The sequence below is a fragment of the Pleurodeles waltl genome, chromosome 6 (genome assembly GCF_031143425.1).
Source record: "Pleurodeles waltl isolate 20211129_DDA chromosome 6, aPleWal1.hap1.20221129, whole genome shotgun sequence".
Taxonomy (NCBI): domain Eukaryota; kingdom Metazoa; phylum Chordata; class Amphibia; order Caudata; family Salamandridae; genus Pleurodeles; species Pleurodeles waltl.
In genome coordinates this window covers 1,700,527,039-1,700,546,746 of record NC_090445.1, presented here as the reverse complement: position 1 = coordinate 1,700,546,746, position 19,708 = coordinate 1,700,527,039, and the positions used below count along the sequence as shown (strand labels likewise).

Sequence of the window (19,708 nt, the reverse complement as noted above, 5' to 3'; positions counted from 1 at the left end):
CATGCTTTGCGTCGAGAATTAACCGAGCTAGAATCGCAGATTGTGGAGCTGGAAGCGAAACTGGCGGCGGACTGGGTTGGTGAGACGCTGGTGGCTTTACAAGATGCTGTCTCTCGATATGAGGAGGCCTCCCAGCGGGAGGTGTGTTTCTTGGGGAAATATGCTAAAGCCCGGTGTTACGGGGAGGGAGGGAGAGCAGGTCGAACACTGGCGAATATGCTACGCAAACCCTGGGCAAGTGGATATGTCACCGAAATAGACGGGCAGGGGGGTGAGCGGGTGGCTGGAACGGAAGGTGTCATGAAGGTCTTTCCGAGATATTTTGAGGACCTGTATTCGGCCCCCGCCGAGCTGAATCTCAATGCGGCGCAAGCTTATTTTTCAGAGATTAGCCTGTTTTGGTTCGATGATGCACACCGAGCTTACTTTGATGAGCCCTTCTCGGTTAAGGCGGTAATCAGCGGATTGCCCGGGGACAAGTCTCCGGGATTATGCGGCTTGACCCCTGCTTTTTATAAAGAGTATTCTGATATTTTGGCCCCCTATCTACTGGAGGTCTTTGCCGAGGCGCTGGAGGCTGGATCTCTACCTGCTTCCCCGCGGGAGGCGTTGATCGTTACGCTCTTTAGGCCGGGAAAGGATCCCTGTAGCTTCGATTCGTACCGCCCGCTCTCCATGATCAACGTAGATAATACAATTTTGGCTAAGTTAATTGCGCTATGTCTGCAGCCATTGAGGTCGCGACTGGTGCTCCCAGATCAGTCTGGTTTTGTGCCGGAACAGTCGACGACACATAATTTGCGTACATTCTTTGCGGTGCTGGGTGGCCTCACGGCGGAAGATGAGGCTGCTGCAGTGTTTTTAGACGCAACAAAAGTGTTTGACTCTTTGGCCTGGTCATATCTATTTGCATTGCTGGGCAGGGTGGGCATGAGTGCCCGATTTATAAGGCTGATTCGCTTGTTGTACACAAATCCGGTTGCAAGGCTGCGGCTGAATGGCTGTGTCTCTGGCCCCTTCCCGGTGGCCTCGTCAGGGGTGCCCTCTATTCCCGCTGCTTTTTCCTATTGCGATGGAACCGCTGGCGGCTTTCTTGCGGCAGCATCATAATCACAGAGGGCTGCAGTTCAGGCAGCATCCGTTCTTAATTTCGATGTATGCTGACGATATCGCGTTGTATGTGCGGGAGCCGAGTAGGAACCTTGATGTTTTGCTTACTGAGGTTGTCCGCTTCGGTGCCTTCTCTGGCATAATGATGAACTGGTCTAAATCGGTCGTGCTTCCCCTCACTGGTGGCACTGCGCAATCCAGTCACTTTATCCCATTGTATGGGCGGATGGCCCGGTCCGCTATCTGGGAGTTTGGCTGCGATGCAGAAACCCTTTGGCTTGCCAATTATGGCAAGTTAGTAGCCTGGTTGGAGGACAGGCTTGAGGTGTGGCGCAAGCTGGCGCTTTTGCTTATTGGGAGCATTGGTATTGCTAAAATGGTCATGCTGCCAAAATTTCTGTATCTTTTTTGTTAATCTCCCGTTGGTGCTTACCATGAGCTTCTTGCGGAGGCTTAGATCAGCTTTGGTTCGGCTGGTGTGGGTGGGCGTTTGGGCAGCCCAGGATTGCCTGGAAGAAGTGGATACTGTTGCGTGTACTTCTGGGGAGTGGGTGGCTTTGCTACGCCGGTCGGGATGAGTGAACCCTTTGCCTCTGCGTTGCCGGTGCTGGATGTTGCGGATGAGAGGATGTCTTGTGACGCACGATTGCAAGGTTTTCTTGTTGCCTCTGAGTTGTCACTGCTGGGGGAGGCGCTGAGTGCTGGAGCTGATAATGCGTTGCATCGGCTATATGTGTTGTATGTGCATGCGATGCTCCGTGCGCGATTTGCTGGCCTCCCGATAATGCCTAAGACCGGTCAGGCGCTTGAGCTGCTGTGGGGCGCGCAGTCACTGCGTAGGCTTATTGCCAGACTGTATGGGTGCTTGCAGGTGCAGCGGAGGGCGGTGGTTGAGGCAGCTAAGGCTAAACGGGAGATGGATGTTGGGGAGGAGATCTCTGAGGCTATGTGGAGAAGCTGTTGCGCACATATGAGAACACTGTTGCCTAACTATAGACTGCGGCTCATACACTTTAAATTCTTACATCATTTATATTACACCCCTCGCGGTTTGTGTGCTATGGGGCTGCGTAATGATGCATGCTGCAAATGTTGCCATGCGCCGGACGCTGATTTTTTGCACCTGGCGTGCTGCTTTTGCTGGCAAAGAGAAGAGTGGCGATGTGCTGGGGATGGGGTAGGGCCCTATGTGGGTCTGATTGGTTGCATGATGCTGCGTTCTGCCAGGAGCAGCTGTCAACTTTCAGGGAGCTGGCCCCTGCGTGCTCTCGCCCTAGACATATCTGGGCACCTTTTCATTCCTTTTTGGAGTCTCATAGCTGAATTGAGAGGGCCTCGGCTACATATGAGTGGCTATGCACATGGTCAGTTAGATTGGTTGTTGTCCCCCTGCAAGCGCTGTGTGTGCTGTCTGATTGAGGTTCCTGCTACATTAGTCTGCTCTGCCGCCTCCATTATTACATTGTTGCGGCTGTTGTTGAGTTTTTATACCATGGAAAGCTCCAGCATTCAGATTTCTTCTAGAGGTGTGCTACATAAGCTGGGCTGAGTGCGGTCTGACGAAAAGCATTTATGACCCTGTAACCAGCAATGGGAGATGTTGAGGATACCCATAGATCCAGAAATTCAGGTCTACAAAAGCATCAACATGGTCTGTTTTAAGCATAAACATTATTAATCCTAGATTAGAAACACACAAACGAAATGAAACCCAACAGGAAGGATAATAGCTTTGGATAGCCGGGAACCTCCTGAGTTGGAAATAAAGTTTGGGACCTATAGAAGGTAAGCCAAAGACTACCCTTTTATAACTATTTCCGTCTTGGAATAAAATCTCTCTATAATACCATCAGATGGTTCCACTGCAGACCCGAGTCCCACCCCTCCCCCAAAACAGGCTTGTGAATGACCATCAAGCTCTGGTCTTATGGTGTTGGCATGAAGACCTTGCTCTGCATACGAGACAACGCCGGCATATCTGCAAAGCATTGATCTGGCGGCTGCAAGAGACTGAGGAAATACACCTGGATCATCCCTCCAAAGCCTCAGGAACCATCTCCTACATCACTTTCAAGATGAGCTGCATCGCCTTCAAGGCTACACCAACTCCTTGTGCACCAAATAAGCACCTTCTATCCTTGGAACAGTATTTCAATGATTCAATAATCTGTTGTGCTGTTCCATATCCTCTCTTGAATCGCACCCCAGATAATACACCCATCTTAGATAGAACCTGCAGCTGACCGAGCCACTGTTCCGACAGGATGAAACCGATCTGGAGATCTGATGCTGCATTTGTGCCACCACAGGGACAAACTCAGGTCAGGCTGCCATCAAAGAGGGGTCCGCATAATTGTAAATGACTGTAACCTATAAACATCCTCAAAGACGAATGAACAATGACTCCACCTGTATACTCAGGGTGCTGTGGGCCCTTCCAGTGCACCCACTATGGCTACAAATGGATGTACTGTAAGACTATTTTATACAGAGGAAATACTGACAGACTGATCAAGCATCAATGCTGCAGGCGATGGCGGTGGTAATGGTGGAATTACGCAGAGGATTTCAATAGAGCATCAGGAGTTGGGACACAAGTTCCCATTAATGAACTAGATTGTCAGACACTGAATCCCTCATACTGTGTACATTGACCACTGGGTACATGGTCTAATCATCTCATCTAGCATCTAATAAAGAACACGAAGAAGGCGCTTGCATAGTGCTTTTCCACCATGTGTCAACGAACAGCAGACAACAAGCCTTTCACCAGTTGATCTAATGGACAAACATAGGACAACTTATACCTCTGTTCAATCATGTCTTCATTTGCTAAGCCAACAAAGCGCAAAACAGGTACCTACATATGGCATTATTACTACACGGCTACAATGAAATGCGGTGCATGTTTCAGACATGCACAATAATGTAAAATGTGGTTAAAACACTGCGATAAAGAAACTCACAAGCCCACTGCACTGTGGAAAAGTCATCTCATGCATAGTGACATTCAGTTAGCGTTTTGTTTTGCTATTCCTTTGGTTGCCTTTCAGTTTATTTTTTTTGTTTTTCTGATTCCTCAGGTTTAGTTTTCAATGTGAGTACATCTTTTATTCACAAAGGACAGTCTTGGTTTTTACTACAGTTCTATCACTGATGCCAAGGTTTGCAACATAGTGCTTCTAAGTCCAGACTGGCTCCAAGCAGCCTCTCAAAATCAGAAATTATTTTATAGCGGTCTGAGCTCTGCCTGTGCAAACTATACAGGGAAGTGAATCATTTAAAACATTTTTTAACAAGGTGTTCCCCCAAAAAATTAAAACATTTTATTCCCTCCACCTTCCCATTCCATCTCCATCTCCATCTCCATCTCCATCATCTTCTTCTTCTTCTTCTTCTTCTTCTTCTTCTTCCCCTACACTCCTTCTGCTCCTTCCTTTCTTCTCACTACTTTCTTCCAATTCTCTGCTTTCCTGTTTCTCTCCCTAAACACTAAGTTCATTTACATAAAAAGAAACATATTAGTTGAACACAACCTGCCAGGCCTACAATGGGTACACAAGGACCTGGAACGCAAAAAGTTACACATCTTTGAACATGAAGAGTAAATGTGCACTGAATAAATAGACAAACTGCAAGTTTGAAGTGGAAACTATTTTTACAAAATTAATCACTCTTTGTTCATGAAGGAACATCAACAATATCAGGGCGATAGGCTTAAAAAAACTCATGCGGTTGGAAGATCCTTAAGGCATTTGATGGTTTAGAACTAAAAAGAAGCACCTCAACTCCTGTTCAATTTAGATTTTGTAGCTTTGCTCATTCAAAGGCCTTCCTCGCCAACAGAGGAGACCTGGTCCAACAAGAGCAGGTGCAAGTGTTAACAGAGGAGAACTTGTCCAACAAGAGCAGGTCTTAACTCACGCAAAGGTGGTACGAGTGTTAACAGAGGTTGCGCTCACAAGACTTTAGTCTTCATGCAGATGCCAGACCCCTGATGAGCATACTGTGTGCTGCAGGCAGACGCCTCTGGTTCATTTGACAGACGCCTTCTTGAGGTCTTCGGGCAGAACTCGACCCTTCTTGCGAGCCCGCTCCTTCTTCTTCTCCACCTTCGCTTTGTTCCTTTTCTGAATGTTCCGGCGCCTCTTGTCCTGCCGCTGTTGCATCTTGGACGTTGTGTACTCAGTCCTTTTCTCCCACTGTTTCTTACGCTGAAGCTTGTGCTTCTCCTTTCGCTTTAAGGCCGCCTTCAGCAAAACCTCGTTGTCCTTAATCTTGATCCCTTCTGCCTTGTACAGGACATTGGTCCATTTCATTTTGGTTTCCAGTACCTGGGCTTTCTTCTCATCCTTCTCCTTCAGCTCTTCCAGTTTGTTTTTGCGGGCCTCTAATCGGTCGAGGAGCTGCTTGTAGTTCCTGCCAGTCAACGGAGTAAGGTTTCCCTTCAGGTTCTGTTTCTTCTTCTCCCTCTTCTGCTCGGGGCCTTTGCTCAGCTCATCTTCAGGGATTTCCACCTTGTTGAAGACCATGGTGGACGTATCTGTAGTTTGAGCAGTGGCCTTCTGAGCTGGCAACACAGGGTTGGCCAGCGCACCTTGGGCCTGCTCGTCTTCTACTTCTTTCTCCTTTTTCTTGAGCTCCTTTCTCTTTCTTTTCTTCCGTTCTCGCTCTTGCTTCCTGCGTTGACGCTTCTTTTCCCGCTCTTCTTGAGATCTTCCTTTTGAGGAGCCCTAGATGGAACGGAGAGAAAAAAAAAAAAGAGCACGTTTTAAAGTATTCTAGAATTATAAAGAAACCATACCAGGGGAAAAAAAATGCAGCCAGGAAGCATTGCTCTCAAGCGTGGCCGGATATCACCCCAATTCCAGTGGTATTGGCTATTACCTTTGTCCCAGGGATTACTTGTTGTGCCTAAACAACAAGTATTTGGACCCTCCCAATAATCCTTCATCTCCTCCTAACCCAAAGCCCCTCCCTTGCTCCTAGAAATAAAGTTCTAGTAGTGATAAACAAACGACCATTACTCCACCCTTGACTACAGAGGATCCCGTCTTGAAAAGGTAGCCACATCAGATAAATACTTCTTTGCTCCACAATCTTTTTACAGAAACAATTACATCATCTCAAAAAGTTAACAGATTGTGAAGTGACCAAATGGATCGCTCATCATGGTAATTGCAAACCGGAATCATATTTTAATAAGCCATGCTGTGTTCATGACATCATGAACACAGCATCACTCAGGCGCATGCACTCTATTTTCAGATTATTAATTCAGGAGGTGGTCTGTTTCCTTTCGCTTCAGAGTACTACGGAAACCAAGAAGCAGACATGAAAAAAGTCCACTTTTTAGGGTTCCCTTGGCATGAATAGTGAACAGTTGCAGTTGTATAGAGGTGTTGGAAGAGGAATGTAAAAATTAGGGTCTGAAAACCTGGCATCAGCCACATGAGGAAAGATATCACTTTAAGAGTATTAAAAAGCATTTGGCCACTGCGGCGCAGACGTTCTGGACCACAGCACTTGCAACTGAGGATCAGAAAAGAACTAGAGCACATACTGCACTTGCCTCAATGACAGAAAGAGCGTAAACTGTGAAACCCTCAAAGAATAGAAGAAATAGATATTTTTGCAGTGTGCGCAAAAGTAAACTAGGGGAAGATCAGCTAAGATCAACTCCAGACTGATTAGGAAATTATGGGGGTCAGTCCGCCGCCGTGCCAAAGTAACCCCGTCGAAAGACCTCTCCGCGGTCAAAAGACCGCGGGGGTCATTTTGACTTTCCCGCTGGGCCGGCGGGCGACCGCCAAAAGATCGCCCGCCGGCCCAGCGGGAAAGGCCCTGCAACAATGAAGCCGGCTCCGAATGGAGCCGGCGGAGTTGCAGGGGTGCGACGGGTGCAGTTGCACCCGTCGCGATTTTCACTGTCTGCAATGCAGACAGTGAAAATCTTAATGGGGCCCTGTTAGGGGGCCCCTGCACTGCCCATGCCACTGGCATGGGCAGTGCAGGGGCCCCACGACACCCGTTCCCGCCATCCTCACCGCCAGAAACAGGATGGCAGGAAGGGGGTCGGAATCCTCATGGCTTCCCCCAGCCGGGGGAAAATCCGGCGGAAAAGCGCCGGACCCGGCTGAAGCCGCGGTCGGAATACAAGATGAAGCACCGCCAGCCTGTTGGCGGTGCTTCACCGCCCTCCACCCTGGAGGTCATAGACCGCCAGGGTCAGAATGAGGCCCTCTATGTCCAAAGCAAAGATGTAACTTTCTTTTCAGTCTCCATCTTCCAGTTTAAACTAACAGTTCTATCACAGACTCACATGCTATGCTACAAAAGGGACATTTGTATGTTTCATTTGAAAGTCTTAAAGGCAAACATTTTCCAGTTCTTATTCAGCTAAAAGCTGTCTGTTCTTGAAAGACCTTTATTGGGCTATATCAAAAACTTATTATGTGCTGAGTGCAAGCCCAATGTTTGCTAATGGTTGGCTGTCATGTCACTCATTTGTCTGCTTCTCATTCAATGGCCTTGTCCGGGCTGGCATCTGAGGCAGGAGTACTTAGCATGACAGAAACAGCGATGTCTCCTCTCCTGGAAGCGCATAAATCTACTCCTTGGACTGCTGCTGAATGGCATTTGTTTCAGTTCCGACTCCTGTGTAAAGTAAATTAGGGTTGGTTGGTGATTTCCTGTAAATTCTGACCATTCCTTAAGTCATTTAAATTATTTTCAGAGTTTCCTCCTGAAGGGAGAGGGTGCAGCAGCATAATGGCCTGAGCTGCAGACTTCAGAGCTGGGGGAACCAGGTTCAATTCTCGGCGTCGACTCATTATCCTGTGATTCTGGGCAATGTAGGGAAAAAAGGGAAAATATTGCACGGTCTTTAGGCATCTGTCCGTAGCTTGTGGTGCTGCTGATCCACGTGCTCTGCGTACTCTTGCCATCTAATGCTGGCTTTGGACTTTACAGCTTCTTTTATCTTTGAGGAGAAGAAGTTTTGAGACATGGCATCTCCTTAGTCCACAATATGCAGGGGCACTCACTCCACTCTACATTGTTTTCCGTTCAGAGGGTGAAAGGATAAGGCGAAGCATACAGTAAGATGTCCTGCGTGCATTATAAGAAGTCAAAGTAGTAAAATGTGAGCAAGTAAAACATGCCATCACTGTCGGCTTTCGTGGAGGACGGTGGATGCACGTGGCTCTACAGCACTACACGCTATGAACAGAAGACACATGCTCAACCTCAACAGTAGAGCTTCCTCCTAAGCAGTGGCTAAAGGGCAGACGATGCATATGTTCAGAATAATGTTCTTAGCACTGTTTGGCCAATCACAGCCTGTTGAAGGACTACAATGTCCACACAGTATTGATTGGTAAATGTGTGATGTTTACCAGGTAGCTGCCTTGCCGATGTTTACTAATTGAATGTTACCTAGGTCACTCCTGTATTGTGTGTACAGTGTGCCGTGGGAGGTACAGTGAGTACATGTTTAGTTTTGGCATAGCAAGTTTGGATACATTTGATTATCCATCTTGCAAAGCCCTCCTTCAACATGGTGTTACGTTTGTGGGGTTTACCCAAAGCTACAAAGAGCAAGTTATGTTTGCGGACTTAGTTCTATCAATATAATACAAGTGCTTGTGTGATATCTAAGGTGCCCTTTGCGCTCCGAATAAGAGTATGCAAGGAATAGGGGACACTCAATGGTTAATGGGAAAAGGTGACACTACATTGGGCCAGAACTTTAAATTAATTCCAAAAAGACAACCCTGTCACTGTGTTCATGAATGAAGTGTTACTAAATGACAAGTATTTGTACCCCGCTATTCCCCTGCTTGAGGTTAGGTCCACTACAAAGGCTACTTTCGAGGAAAGAAAATGTAGGATGCAAAAGTAGAGGGGTTTGAAAAGCAGACTCTTAAGCCTTGTGAGAACTTTGCTAAGGTTCCACACCAGTGCTAGGGGTGTTCTTGGGGGTACTACCCCTTAAAGTCCCCTCCCCGCGGCCCATACACACCTTAATCACAGGAATCCTGAAAAGAGGCGAGTGTTCCCCAAGTGGAAACTAACAGAAGTCCTGCTCTGACATCTTAAGATGTGAAAGTCACAGATGATGCCTTTAACCCTGACTTTAAAGGGTCTAGTTTCTCTGTGATGCAGCAGTGGACAAATCTCTTCCACTTTGTTGCATAACGTGTGCGCAGTCACAATATGGTCCTACATTTGTTACAGAGGTGTAGGTAACTAGACTCTTAAGACCTCAGGAGGCAGCTATCTTGGTTGTGCTACATGGAATCTGGGTGCCTGATTTGGCCATGATGTTGTGATCAGGTCTGACCTGATTGACAGCTTCCCACAAAGACTGATGGACATCTCCAGAAGCCCAAAGTACCAGGGTTGTCTGGCCCAAGTAAGGGCAACTAGGATGAGGGTCATGGACACCTGCCTCAACTTCCTCACCACGTACTGGATGAGAAGGAGAGGAGGAATAGCATAAGCAAATATCCCAGACAAGTTAATCTATAGTGCCTTGCCCATGGACTGTGGGTACCTGGTGCTTAAGAGAAGGAATTTTGTGTATAGTATGATCGCAAAAAGGTTGAAAGCTGGAGTTTCCCACTGTCTGAAGTACCAGAGTAGGACTTGGGGATGGAGTGCTAATTGCTGATCCATCATGCTGAAAAGATCTGCAAAGGGGTTGCCCACCTACAGCAAGTGTTCTGCTAAAAGGCATAACTTGTTGTGGATTACCATTTTATTTTGTGATATTGCCTTGTGCGCCCTAAGTGGCTAGGGTATGCCCAGAAGTGAGTCCCTTGCTTGCTGCACCACTGGATTCAAGCTAGCCTGGCTGATGAAGAATGATACTCTGAAACCGGTCCCAGAATGCTTGAATCCTGTCCATGGAAGACCTGGCTTGGCAGTCCAGGTTGGACTGCTCCCATTGGAAGCAGGGTTATGACTGATTTGCATAGAGCTGGGTCCAAACTGGGGTGATGTGGCAAGCAAAATAACAATGGATTAAACCCAGATCTGTGACTGAGGGTGAGCGTTTGAAAAGTTTCAACACTCCGTCCATCATTTTATTTTATTTTGTAATATTGCCGTGTGGATTATCTAGTGCCAGATCTCTCTTGGGTAAAGCAAACAGGTGGGAGGAGTGAATACCCAGTTTCTGTCTGTAATACATGGATGTCATGTTGGCTCTCTTAATCATGACCATTATGCCCTAAATAACTCTGTAGAAGGCTCTGAGGGCTAAGCAGATGGCCAGCAGCCATAAGGAGTTAATGTTGATGAGGAGACACTGATAAAAGGGGTTCAAGTACCTGCAGTGTCATGCTGCCGAGATGCGTGCCAGACCAAGTGATGCGTCGATGGAGATGGTGACCTCTGGAAGTGGGTGCAAGAAAGTCCTTCCAAGCATTCTGCTGTTGCTCTTCCACCTTTGCAAAAAGTGCTGCATATCAGCCTTTATCAACAACAGCTCTTCCCAATGAGAACATAAGACTCTATTGAAGAGGGAGCATGATGAATCTGTAGTGAGACAATTGCTATGCAGGATGCCATCGTACACATGAGCCTCCTTCTAGTGCTTACAGTTAGTTGACTAGTGGACTGGAAATGAGGCAGCAACTGCTGGCATGCCAACACCCTCTAGTGGTTGGGTTATGCTTTCCCTGTGACAGCGTTTAACATAGACCTCATGAAGGGCAAGCCTTGTTGGGGTCAGAGTTGTGAAGCAGCTGTTTGAGTGTGTGATAATCGGGTGGAAGGTTTCCCATTTTACCAATATATGTGAATCAATATTAGTTTATCTGTGTTTGAATTCACACATGTATCATCATGAGTTACTGTAAATTAAACAATCATTATGTGTCTTATTGTGTTTTTCTGGCTTAAGCAAACTAGGCCTCAAATATTCCTTGTCTCCATCTTTGTAAAAACAGCAGACAAACCATGATGCTCATTCTGTGATTATATTTTCTTGCTCAACACCACATTCAGCAAGATGTGCACTGTTTACATTTTGTTTACACTGTTCTCAGAGAACTTGCTGGGGGAAGCATTTTGGTGCTTTCCAAGGCACTTCCTACTCACAGTATACAAATTACTGAATCTGGGGGTGACCCAGAGTGCTTGGGTCACTAGTAGGGATGCTGCCCATTTTTCTACTGAATTGCTGTACATTCGAGATAAGGTCTATATGTCCTGCTCTTGCTTAACATTACGTTATAGACTTCACTGTAAATGACCCATGTATTCTAACGAGATTACTGCTGTGGTTAAATTTTTCCTATTCTGTGTATTCCACTTTACAATTGTAATAAACCTTTATGCTTTCATCTACATTTCTGATCTCCCTTTTTGAGTTAGTCCTCACTTATTGACTGTATTTTAAAATGCTGTTTGAATCTTGTCCCAAGGGACACATTACCTCACAGACTTTGAGGTTAACACGTCCCCGACTCTGCATATTTTGGGGGTGTCACTGTATACAGATTATCTAACTGATAGCAGGCCACAGGGTTTGTTGTCTGCTGCTGCTCCTGGTCAGTCAGTCATTAAGGTATGGGAAGACAGAGACCGCCTCTGTGAAGATGATTGGCCACCACTACTAGGCATTCCATTAAAGACCCCGAAGCCACAGTGAATCCGTAAGGGTAGAATTCTGAATTTGTAGTATCATACACTTACCTCGAACCAAAGGTACTGGTGACCTATGGGGCGAATGACGATATGGAAGAAGGAAGTAGGAATATTTGAGGTCTAATGCTGTCATGTAGTCCCCTTGGCAAAACAGCGGGATGACATTTTGCAAGGCTGCCATGAAAATGCTCTGCCTTTTCCCCAATGGAAGGAAGACACAAGCTGTATTGCACCCTTTAGGAGAAGAACTTCAACTACTTCTTAGAGGAGAGTAAAGTAGTTTTTGATGATTGGTGTGGTGCTATGATGGAGGGGCAGTGCGAAATTCTAAGCAATAACCATGGTGAACTGATGCTAAAATCCATTGGTGTGAGGTGATTTTCTCCTAGCAAGAGTGGTAATCCTTTAGTCTTCATCCTGACAGCTGTTGAGTGATCTGGCAACGGTGAGTTAGTGTTAGGAAGCAGAGGCTACTATGTTAGATAGACTCCTTTACCCTGTCCTATGAAGTCCCAGGGTGGTTGCCAACTAAAGTTAACCCTCGGAGTGGCAGTCTGCAGTGTGCCCGTTGACTTCACAATCTTGGTGTCTGTCTTGTGTGGGTTAAGCCTGCGTGAGCATGCCATAGCGCAATAGCTGCCTGCAAGACTTACTTTCAATAACAGGCTTGGAGCCTGCCCATTGCTTACCATTTGTTGACTTCAGTATCACTCTTTTTTGCTGACTCCTAGTTGGCCAGCGCAGGCAAAACATCACTTCTGTTCCTTTCTATGGAGCATGGACCAGGTTCAGGTTGATTCCACTTACTTAGTGCCGTCCGTCATTTGTCTTCTGATCGAGGCACTACTTCTCTTGCCCCCCCCCCCCCCATTCCCTTTGCAGAATGCTCCACACCTCCCCACCGGCCCCCGTTTTTGTTTTAAATATTTTGCACAGCAGCTATTAAACCGTCAACGCTGGCTGCGTCATAGCACTTTTTTTTCTTGTTTCTTCTGATATCCGAGTAAGAAAAAAAAATAGCCAGTGCCTGGTGAGCTTGGCTTTTTGGTAGCAAAGCTTGCATTTTCCTTCTACCAAACCCAGATTGCAAGTAATAGATTGCAAAAAAGGGGAAACTGAATACTAATCCACAGTTGAAAAAACACCTTGCTAACAATGGTTGTTAGTGCAGAAGACCTGATCTCACAAGTTTCCCTGGTTCATGCATGAGTACATCATCCACTCAATATTTTTCTTTACATTCTGAATCACATCTCTGACTGACTGGAGTGTCCAAAAATTCTTGATCTAGGATAAGTCCGAAACCAGTCTCTGAATATCTAAAGGCTTACAATCTCCTCCAAAAGTAACAAATTGCACCTTAGTGGTCCATAAAACAGATGCAAAATACATAGCATGCTCACATTTGTGTCAATATGTGTGTATATCATCTCTGCAATATGTTTGCATTGCATTTTGGGACTTGTAGGCCTGACCTATAATGCTGTAAATGGGACTATACTCTCTAGAAAGCAAAGCAAAACACCTGGAGTGGGAAAGCTAATCACGCATGTGAACGGAAATGTCTTTTTGCATGTTCACCCCCATATTTTTGGACTGATGCTGCTGGTTTTTCAACTCAGAGTACACTAAGGCCCGCTAACCAGACCTTAGTGCCCGTGTTCTGACCCTTTACATGTCGGACTGGATACACGTAATTGGCAAGGAATTACTTATAAGTCCCTGGTATATGATACGCAAAGCATGTAAGGCAGAGTGTATACTGTGTGACAAAGTAATAAATGGCCTCCAGCCTGCCACCGTCAGTTCGACTTTCCGATGCACACCAATGCCAAAGCCACCATATCCCTTAACACTATATACAAGTGTACCCTAAGGAAGGCCTAGCGCCCTGTGGCAAGCAGCTGCATTTTGTTAGGCAAGACGTATTTTTAGTATGTTTTAACAGCAACACTTCCAAATTGTTGCTTTGCTGTGGATAAAGCTAGTAGCCCCATTGGCTAACAGAGAGCTACCGGTTGGTACCCCAACCTGGCTAACTTCTGAATGGGACTACCTACCTAGGTCATGTAATGTATCAAATAAATTGTGGCATTAAACCTAACTTAATGCCCAGGTCGAATTTATTGTCACTACTAAATGTAAGCAACTTTTAGAAAGTTGCCACTCTGTACTCCACCTAGCCCAGCGACCTCACAAAGGCCCTGGAACACAGACAGCTTTCTGACCACCTGGGGAGATGTGTGAATGACTCCCCAGCACAGGAACAAAAGCAGTTGCCACAGAGTGAGGCGTCACCTCTTCCCCCAGGATAGCCACTCGGGGTAACAGCCAAAAAGGTGGGCTTCAAAGGTGAAGCCGTCTTTGTGAGGGAAGTAGCGGGGTCAAAGAGGGAAAACTTGCCCAAAACCAGTTCTACTGTGGGAATGTAGCCCTCTGGCAGCCACAGTTCTAGGGTGAGCTACCAAGCTCCTACAGACTGAGGAAGGGCCGTGCCATCAAGGAAGGGGCAACAGTGTGGCACTGTGGGATAGCCAGGAGCCACACATCACTGGAACTTCATCACTAGGTAGGAGGGGACCCAGTAGCCCACTGGCTTGTGACGGCATGGTCCCCTCAGGGCTCTTTCCTGGAATAAATTGGGTACCTCTGGCACTCTGACCCTCAGATCAAGCTGGAATCAGAGAGAGGACCAAAGGAGGACTTCCCAGCTGCCCTTGGACCCACACAAACCAAGGCTGCACCGCTAGAAGGACTGCACCGATCGCACTTCGGGTTATCAAAGTTTGGACTGTGTCTGTGTCCCTTGGCTCTGGGAGAAGTTGATTCCCAGCCCCAACCTACAGCAGTACACCACAACCAGAGCATCTTTTGAGCATCTTTTGCTTGCATGCCTCAGCATCAGGACCACTCCATTGACATCTATTGTGGTTCTCCTGTAAAGTTTGGATTTTGCTTTAAAAAAAATTTTTTTTAAAACACTGTGGTGGCCAGGTCATGTCAGATTTGCATATTGCTGGGTCCAAACTGAGACAGCATGGTGGGAGAAAAACAATGGATTGGGATGTGGCCTGAGCAACTGCCAGTGGCTGAGATTAATTCAAGCTTTCCATCCATCCCCTTGTATTTAAAAAAATATATATATTTGCCACTCTAAGTGCACCCGAACGCCCAGAAGTGGGTTCCGGGCTCCCTGTACCACTGGAAAGCTATCCCTGGTTGAAGAGACTAACTAAAACCAGGAGCTGGACTATTCCCACGAGGAGCAGGGTCAAGACTAATTTGCATATGGCTGGATCCAAACTGAGATCGGATGGTGGGCAAAAGAAAATGACAGACTGGCATGTGGCCCTGAACGCTGCCAGTGCCCGAGATTAATTCACGCATTCTATCCATCACCTTGTTGTTTTCTGCATTTGCTGTCCTAAGTGTGCCGGGTATGCCAAGACGTGGGTCCCGGGCTCATTATGTCCCATGGAACCAAGCTATGCCTGGCTGAAGAGCCCTAACTAGGGTGAAAACAGTGCTAGGCTGCTTGTGTTCTGCTTCAGGGAGGACCTGGCCTCGCAGTTTGGACTGGACTGTTCCCATGCACAGCACGGTCAAGACTGATTTGCATGTGGCTGGTGCCAAACTGAGGTGGCATAGTGGGAAAAAAAACAATAGATTGTAGTTGCTAGTGGTTGAGATGAATTTAAACATTCGATCCATCACCTCGCTGTTTTTGATTAAGTAAACGAGCCTCACTGGTCCCAAGATAGTATATGTGAGTGTACTGCACAATAAGACCTCACAGCCAAATCATTTGGTACACCCAAACCCTCACCCATTATAGAATGTCCCTTTGTTGGAGGCCTTCTGCGACAGCTACTTTAAGGTTGAGAAATCAGGGACATGTAATATTTTCATAGTGCCTACCCTGCTTAGAGGGGGCCAGCAGAAATTCAGTTTGTTTGCTAGTGCTGAGTGGACAGTGTGGGGGAGGTCAAGGAGAATGCTGCTTTTGTAACACTAGGCACAGAATGTTCCTAGTTTAGCCAGCCCAGACTCAGAGAATGACAGGTGAGCGGGTACAAGAAATGGAGAAAAAGGTTAAGGGATGCCTGCTTCGGCAAGGCGGAACCAAAACCAGCAATTAATCTTCCCCTCCCACCTCAAGATTTGTTTTAATTTTTAATTATTTTAATTGTAATTATGAAAACATTTACAGTAGGGTCCCATTCTTTCAGCTTCTTTTCTAAACAACAAAGCAAAATAGTACAGCTCAATCAGATGAGATGGGAAAGAGGATATGAAGTCAGCAGGATGGTGTATAACAAATGTGATGGGAGCACATTGTACTGGCATGGCATGCTGCTGTAGGCCAGTTTGCACCGAGTCCATACAAGGTGTTCAAGCAATATCGATGAAGGCCAGGTAGGAAGGAAACTGGGATGATGAGTTTTTATTTGTAGAGAGTTGTAGTCTCCAGTTCTAAAAGCAGTGAATCCTTGTGTAGCCGTAGTTTGGAATCCAAAGTATGTTTGGCTGGCGGTCTCCAGACCTATGTCACATGTTCTCCATGTCTATACTGACATGCATTTGGAACTTCAGTTTCTTCAAAGCCTTCAACCCACAACTGGACATGAAGAGCCATTCATCCTGCTACAATGAGATTTTCAGCATCAGAAGAAATTAAATCCAAGGAAACGCTTACCTGTCCCCGTGATTCCTCTATTTTCTCATGCAGCCTTTTACGTAGGATGTCGACAGCAAAAAATGAACTGGTGTCCATCCTCCTGCCTGGACGAGAAGACAACAGTGGCATGTTACCAGCAGTTCTTTCAGGAGTACAATGGTTTTGAGCATTGAACACAGGGAGGAATATCTGCAAGGACAATTTATAGAGTAAATTTCCAATGAGACCAATGTGTACTTATCAGACAAAATACCACTGTGTTCAAAGACGCAGTGTTACCTGAATTAACTAGATCCTAATCCTTCTAATCTGAATATGTCTGAACTGTCTGGAAAACATATTGTACAACGCTGTTTCCACCTTCCTACCCACCCCTTTTATTTAAAGATAACCACTCAGGCAGATAAGATATGGATTCAGCTCAACTGTCCTGAACAGCTGCCAAGCAAGTCAATGTAGTGACATTTGGTACCAAATGGATATATGCCCTACATGGAATGAAAACAAACATTTAATCGTTAGAAAACTGCCCAGCACAACATAATGTAACTGGAAAGCCAGTAAGTCTAACAGAAATTACTCAATTTTGGATAATAACCATGTGCATTTAAGCAAGTAGAAACATAACAATTTAAATTATTTACATATTGTAGGTAGGTCACAAGCAGTATGCACATATATATGTATGCTTTCGATAGGTAACCAAGAGAATATAACACAAAGCACATTTAGCTGAAGTAGAATGCATTCTGCTGTATCAATCGCGTAAATCACCAGGCTTGATTTTGGGCCTACTCCAATAATCAAACAGCTGCAAACAATATTTTAGATGTTCAATAAATGAATTCTCAATCAATCTGAATTTATAGAGCGCACTACTCACCCATAAGGGTCTCAAGGCACTGTAGGGGGTCGGCCTTTGTGCTTCAGTCGAAGAGCCAGGTCTTCAGGACCTTCCTGAATTGAGGCAACAATGGCGACGAGGCAAGGTGTTCCAGCTCTTTTCCGCGAGGAAGGAGAAGGATCTTCCTCCATTCATTGTATTCCGTATGCGGGGTACGGTGGCTAGTGCCCGTTGAGCAGAGAGGTCAGGCGGGGGAGTGGAAGGTGATGCGGTGGTTGAAGTAGGTGGGTCCTAGATTGTGGGGAGCCTTGTATGCGTGGACAAGAGTTTGAAGTTGATCCTTTTCTCGATGGGAAGCCAGTGGAGGTCTCTTAGGTGTCTGGTGATGTGTTCGTGGCAGGGGACATCCAGGGTGAGTCTGACTGTGGGGTTGTCGATGTGCTGAAATTTCTTCAGGTGCTTCTGGGTGGTGCCGGCATAGAGGGCGTTGCCATAGTAGAGTCTGCTGGTGACCAGGGTGTGGGTTACTGTTTTGCGTAACTAATTCTAGGCGGCTGATGTATTACAGAGGCAGCAACATCACCTGTGTTTATAGTTAGGTCAGTCTCCATTAAAACACATTTTTTAATTTCTTAATAACTTGAAGCTGTTTGATAATCATCATGGTAAGCTCTGTGCCGGTCCACCAGGTGTGGGGCAAAAATAAGGGGGCTGGAGGAGCACTTAGGAGTCCTAAAATTTCCAGTACCTATTTTAGCTCCTACAGGAGTTTCTGCTCCTTGATGCATAAATAATGTCTGAATAGAACACTAAGCATGGCATAAAAGGACAACTTCAACGCATGCAGTGCCTTTGCTTCCTCTGGAGTAAAAGTATTATGTAGTTTAAGAGATTAGTGTTTAAAACGTGTACAGCTAAATTGTAGAGATATCTGGACCGTAAATCCAATAATCCATGGAAGGTTTGAAAATCCAGCTAAAAATTGAAGTCATACCAATAGACAAGGGAGCTTTTCCTCCTGTTGTGCATTCTGAATGTGTGATTTTAGCTGCAGTTTTATAAATCCCATGTGTTCCGAGGGGCTGGACATCAAAGAATAATCTCTATTGTTGCTGTCATTACCCACACTTCGTTTTGTGTTGATTTGCAAACCCCGTGTCTAACTCACAGACTGAGGACCATCTTGAACCTCAGGACTGATGGATCTAGCACAGAAATCATGAATCCTGAAATGAAACAAATACTGAGTGCATTAGAGCAGCAGTTGGCTGAATGCCACAAGTGAGGGTTGGCAACAGACGGCATCTTGGAAGTATGGCCTGGTCGCAACATCTATGTGCATAACGAAGGGGTGTCTAAACTGATACTAATGCTCAGTGAGAAAGTCCAGCCTGAACAGGAGTTTCTTGTGGTGATTAACTGACATCTCTAAGAGCACTGAATACCAGCACTGTCTAGTACAGGTTGGTGCCACAAGAACGAGGGTTATTGAACCGGCCTCATCTTCACTATACACAGGGTGAGATGGAGAGGCAGAAAGGCATAGGAAAACATCTGTGACCTGTTCATCCATAGTGTATTGCCCACTGACTTTGGGGGCAGGTACCTGGAGAAGCAGTTTCAGCATTTTGCATTTTCAGAAGTGGCAAAGAAGTCTATTCTCAGAATTCTCCCCCACTGAAATTACTTGTGATGGGTGGGGTTCCTACTTGTGGACTTGTTGGTGCAATCTGCAAAGTTGTTCTCCAATCCTGGCAAATGATCCAACAACAGGTGAATGTTGCGGAGGTCCTCCTGAGCTAGACCAGACAGCTGAGGGGAGAGGGTCCCCCTGTTTCTTGACACAGAACATGGCTGTCATGTTGTACATCTTAATTAGCAATGTTTTCCCCTGAACACGGGTGAGGAATGCTTTCAAGGCTAGTCTGATGGCTAGATGCTCCAGGTACTTTATGTGGTATCCCTGGTGCTGAGGGGTTCAGATGCCTTAGTCATCTTGCAGAGGTGAGTTTCCCACACCATGAGACATGCATTGGTGTTGAAAGGTGGGGGTGAGGAGGTTGGCAGGCCCTTGCTAAAACAAGAGCCTGTTGTGGTTTTACTAAAGCAAAGAGTGCTGAGCACTGGTTGTTACTAATCCTAAATCCTCACAATGACATCCTGCCTGTGCCCATTACCTTGGGAGACCTAGAATCTGGTGCAATCACTAAGCATTAATCCATCCTCATCAACAGCTGCATCACAGTTCGAGCAGTGATGGAACAGTGTCTGAAAAGGAGGGAGCAGCTCTTTAAATGCCATCATCCTATGTTTGTTGGGGTATGCGTTTCCTGTTACAGCATTTAAAACAGAGCTGAGGAAGGGCTGGAGCTGTTGCAGCTGAGGGTACAACTTTTTTGCACAGATGGCGAAACCAGGGC

At 46.1% G+C, this 19,708-nt stretch overlaps 1 protein-coding gene across 3 annotated transcripts in view; it reads right to left on the bottom strand.

The window, feature by feature from the left end:
* Positions 1-4,749: 4,749 nt before the first annotated feature.
* The window catches only part of SURF6 (surfeit 6), a 56,735-nt gene continuing 41,776 nt past the window's right edge, over positions 4,750-19,708 (bottom strand). For all 3 annotated transcript variants that reach the window (XM_069241814.1, XM_069241816.1, XM_069241813.1), the window contains exons 4-5: positions 16,463-16,548; positions 4,750-5,843 (exon numbers count right to left, since the gene is read on the bottom strand). In XM_069241814.1, the coding sequence (XP_069097915.1) occupies positions 5,145-5,843; positions 16,463-16,548 (785 nt within the window). In that variant the 3' untranslated portion in view covers positions 4,750-5,144. The remainder of the gene's footprint in view (positions 5,844-16,462; positions 16,549-19,708) is intronic.